Here is a 4,591-nt window from a genome sequence, read left to right as displayed (position 1 = left end):
ATGATGTGAAATAAATTATATTTTAATTATTACCTCAATTTTCAGGAACAAACACCAATACCTGAAATCGGGCCTGATGGTAAGATTATGTTGTGCATTATAGTTGTATAGATGTAAATGATGATGTTGATAGAGATATTGATATATTTAAATACATTCAGACAGACAGACAGACAGATATAAATATACATCCTTCCATACATACAAACAAACAAACAAATATACATACTTAGATATGTATCCATATATCCAGGTTTATGTTCATGCATGCATGCATGCATGCATGCATGCATACATACATACATACATACATACATACATACATACATACATACATACATACATACATACATACATACATACATACATACATACATACATACATACATACATACATACATACATGCATACATACATATATAAAGAACCTACATACATATAAAAAACACCTACATACATATATACATATAATGCATGTAAAAACACACACGCACGTGCACACATGCACATGCACACACGCACGTGCACACATGCACATGCACACACGCACGTGCACACACGCACGTGCACACACGCACATGCACACACACACACACACACACACACACACACACACACACACACACACACACACACACACACACACACACACACACACACACACACACACACACACACACACACACACACACACACACACACACACACACACACACACACACACACACACACACACACACACACACACACACACACACACACACACACACACACACACACATACACACACACACACACAAATATATATATGTATAAATATATATAGATATATAGTAATTTAGATTATATTAAAATGAAATAGAGCTCATTTAGGCTTCCCTTAAACACGTCTTTAACATTTCAGAGGTGCTTCTGCGTATGGCTCAGGTTGGCATCTGTGGCTCCGATGTGTCTTACCTGGTGCGAGGAAGCATCGGGGACTTCATTGTCAAGGCCCCCATGATCTTGGGCCATGAGTCTGCGGGTGTTGTGGCTAAATGTGGGAAGAATGTGAAACACCTGAAGCCAGGTAGGTTCGAGTTTGTTATGAGTTTGTATTGTTGGGGCATTATTATTATTATTATTATTATTATTATTATTATTATTATTATTATTATTATTATTATTATTATTATTATTATTATTATTATTATTATTATTATTATTATTATTATTATTATTATTATTATAATAATTATTATTATTATTATTATTATTATTATTGTTATTGTTATTGTTATTGTTATTGTTGTTGTTATTGTTGTTGTTATTATTATTGTTATTATTATTATTATTATTATTATTATTATTATTATTATTATTATTATTATTGTTATTGTTATTGTTATTGTTATTGTTATTGTTATTATTATTACTATTACTATTACTATTACTATTACTATTATTATTATTATTATTATTATTATTATTATTATTATTTATTGTTATTGTTATTATCATTATATATTTATTTAATATTATTATTATTATTAAATATTATTATACTGTTTTTAGTGTTTTAGTTTTGTATTGTAATTATTTTCTATTTTATTGAGGCTTTAGCCCTTTAAGGTTTAGGACACTTGCCATATATGGATGTGCCAGGGGGACCTCACATCTACAGCTTTCATTGCAATAATTCACTTTAAATAGTTATTGTAAAATTTTAATGATGCATTATTATTGTCTATTTTTAGAAGCTGATATGTTAGACTTTAGCATAGTATATGGGATATAAAAAATGCTGAAAAGCATTGGTGAAACCCAGTTGATATGTCATGCTGGTCAGATGTTGTTTACGTCATTGGAATGTGAAGGGTCAAGCCATATGAATATAATGAGAATCATCTTGATCTCAGTGGCTCAGAGTTAGCATGTGTCTTCTGTCTACTCCAGGTGATCGAGTTGCCATTGAACCAGGTGTGCCGTGTCGCATGTGCGACTATTGCAAAGGTGGCACATACAACCTGTGTCCTGATGTTGTCTTCTGTGCCACACCCCCTTACCATGGGAATCTGTGTCGCTACTACAAACATGCAGCAGATTTTTGTTTCAAGTAATTTTTTAATTCTTTTATTTCTTATTTGTGTCTTTCTTGTACATGGCATGGATGAAGTAGCTGTGTGAAATGACTATAAGGATAGTATATGGTCACTTGCAAAACTTTGGCCTGAATTAGCTTCACTTTCTTTTTTAAGCATATAGGAGCATGATGTAAAAAAATAATCTGTCACCCATTATATTTTGTCGCTTTTTTTCAACTAACGTTTTTTTATTTTCTCTCCCTCTTTCCTTTACTTCCGCTACCACTCCTGTTCCCTCTCCTCTTCTACCCTCCTTCCAGGCTTCCAGATCATGTAACCCTTGAGGAAGGAGCTATCTTGGAACCCCTAAGTGTAGGAGTTCATGCTTGCAGACGTGCAGGTGTCACCCTGGGTTCCACAGTATTGGTGTGTGGAGCTGGACCCATTGGCCTGGTCAACTTGCTCACTGCAAAGGCTATGGGAGCTACTAAGGTTTGCATTACAGGTATTGCTGGTTCTTTGATTTTATTAGGTTTAAGTACTCAAAATTGTCTTTGTATTGTGATTGTTTTACTACTATGACCATGTTTGACTTTTTAAAAAAATTATTGAATATGAACACACAAGTCTACTTTGACATTCACGAATCTAGAAAGGGCTTTTGATGAGAGTAAATTAAAAGGCCATGAGGAAGCTGCTTAGTGTGGTGTGGACGATGGAATTTTTGGAACAATTACAAACTTCAGTAGTGTGTGAAAATGGGTAGTAGGTTGAGTGATTGTTTTGAAATTAACGTAGGATTGACCTGGCATACCACTTCATTGTTTAAAGGGTATTACTTCTAATGAATATTTGTAAAATTTCCTGTCGCCTCCTGCTTTCAGACATTGCTGAGAACAGACTGAAGGTAGCCAAGGATATGGGGGCAGACCACACCATCCTTGTTAGTTCAGGAGATGCTGAAGCTATTGCCAAGGAGGTTGAGAAGGTGATGGGTGGGATGCCAGACATCACCATCGAGTGCAGTGGTGCAGAGTCTAGCATTCGCCTTGGAATTTTTGTAAGTACCAAGTTATAGGGAGGAGGGAGGGGGAGGGGGTGAAAATTTTGCATTAATGTCAATATTATTTGTTGGGTGTTGTGAATACGGATATATTAAATAAGGAGCTTCATTGTGTTTTTCAGAGATTGTAAGCCTTTCTCTTTCTTTGATATTAGTCTTTAATTCTTGTCTACGTAGTCCTGAAGAAGCCAATTGTGGAACAGCTTCTGTAATCAAGTGACATTTTAATGGAAATTCAACCTTGATCTCTCATTACAGGCTACAAAGTCTGGTGGCATGATGGTTCTTGTTGGCTTGGGTCCATCAGAGGTGAAGATCCCAATCGTTAATGCTGCTGTGCGAGAGGTGGACATCAGAGGCATCTTTCGCTATGCTAACTGGTGTGTGCTTTGACATTTTGAAAGTTTTGAAGTAGAAATTGAAGGTCATTTACCTTCATTGCTTTTTTGTTTTATTGACAAGGTAAATGTGTTCATAAAAAGTTGCTTTGAATGATTTTTTTTTCTTTCTTTTTCTGCATGTCTATCTTTTTATTGAATAAGAAAGAAGTAAACCTGTGGTCCTTACTCATATCAGTTACTGATAAGCCTCAAAAAGATGCGAGAACAGAATGGATGACAGTGATTTATAAACAATTGAAGAAAAGTAAATGAATGAATAAAGAAAAATCTAAAGTACAGTAAACTATGAATTGGAAGTAGTCACAAATACTATCATTACTAAATAGTTGTTTATGAATTGGAAGTAGTAATGTAATTATCATTACTATATAGTAGTTTTTTTCCCCCCAGCTATCCTTTGGCATTGGATATGATAGCATCAGGCAAGGTCAATGTGAAGCCTCTCATTACTCATCGCTTCAAATTGGAAGAAACCCTTAAGGCTTTTGAGACTGCTCGCACAGGAGCGGGTGGAGCCGTCAAGGTCATGATCTCCTGCGAATGAAAAGCTGGTAATGGGAAGAATCTTGGTAAGAGAGAGAGAGAGAGAGAAACTGGTGCCTTTTTTTTTCCCTTTTGACATTCTTGTGTCATGATTACATTTTGAATACAATTTTCAGAGATACTCTTTTCATTTGAAGAGAAATTATTTGAAGAGAAATCTTGGTAGTCATGCATCTCTGATAGTCACACTTATTCCCTCTTTTAATTACACTGGTGCAGCTCTGTTCTCTTATGTATTGTTTACAATAATAAAGTTGTTAAGAAGAGTTTTCAGATGTTATTTTCCTATTATTGTGTATATAAGAAAAAAAGAAAAGAGAGAGAGAGAGAGAGAGAGAGAGAGAGAGAGAGAGAGAGAGAGAGAGAGAGAGAGAGAGAGAGAGAGAGAGAGAGAGAGAGAGAGAGAGAGAGTGAGAGAGAGAGAGAGAGAGAGAGAGAGAGAGAGAGAGAGAGAGAGAGAGAGAGAGTGTGTGTGTGTGTGTGTGTGTGTGTGTGTGTGTGTGTGTGTGTGTGTGTGTGTG

The 4,591-nt window shown here is 35.3% G+C and overlaps 1 protein-coding gene across 1 annotated transcript in view; it reads left to right on the top strand.

The window, feature by feature from the left end:
• Positions 1–4,336, top strand: part of LOC113823690 (sorbitol dehydrogenase) — a 5,380-nt gene extending 1,044 nt beyond the window's left edge. Inside the window, exons 2-8 of the mRNA XM_070141114.1 lie at positions 46–79; positions 905–1,069; positions 1,936–2,095; positions 2,384–2,568; positions 2,948–3,123; positions 3,385–3,506; positions 3,918–4,336. Of these exons, the coding sequence (XP_069997215.1) occupies positions 46–79; positions 905–1,069; positions 1,936–2,095; positions 2,384–2,568; positions 2,948–3,123; positions 3,385–3,506; positions 3,918–4,071 (996 nt within the window). The 3' untranslated portion in view covers positions 4,072–4,336. The remainder of the gene's footprint in view (positions 1–45; positions 80–904; positions 1,070–1,935; positions 2,096–2,383; positions 2,569–2,947; positions 3,124–3,384; positions 3,507–3,917) is intronic.
• The last annotated feature ends 255 nt before the right edge of the window (positions 4,337–4,591 follow it).

Source organism: Penaeus vannamei, chromosome 27 (genome assembly GCF_042767895.1).
Source record: "Penaeus vannamei isolate JL-2024 chromosome 27, ASM4276789v1, whole genome shotgun sequence".
Lineage (NCBI taxonomy): Eukaryota > Metazoa > Arthropoda > Malacostraca > Decapoda > Penaeidae > Penaeus > Penaeus vannamei.
Note: the sequence above shows the minus strand (reverse complement) of the source record. Positions and strands in the feature narration are given on the sequence as shown.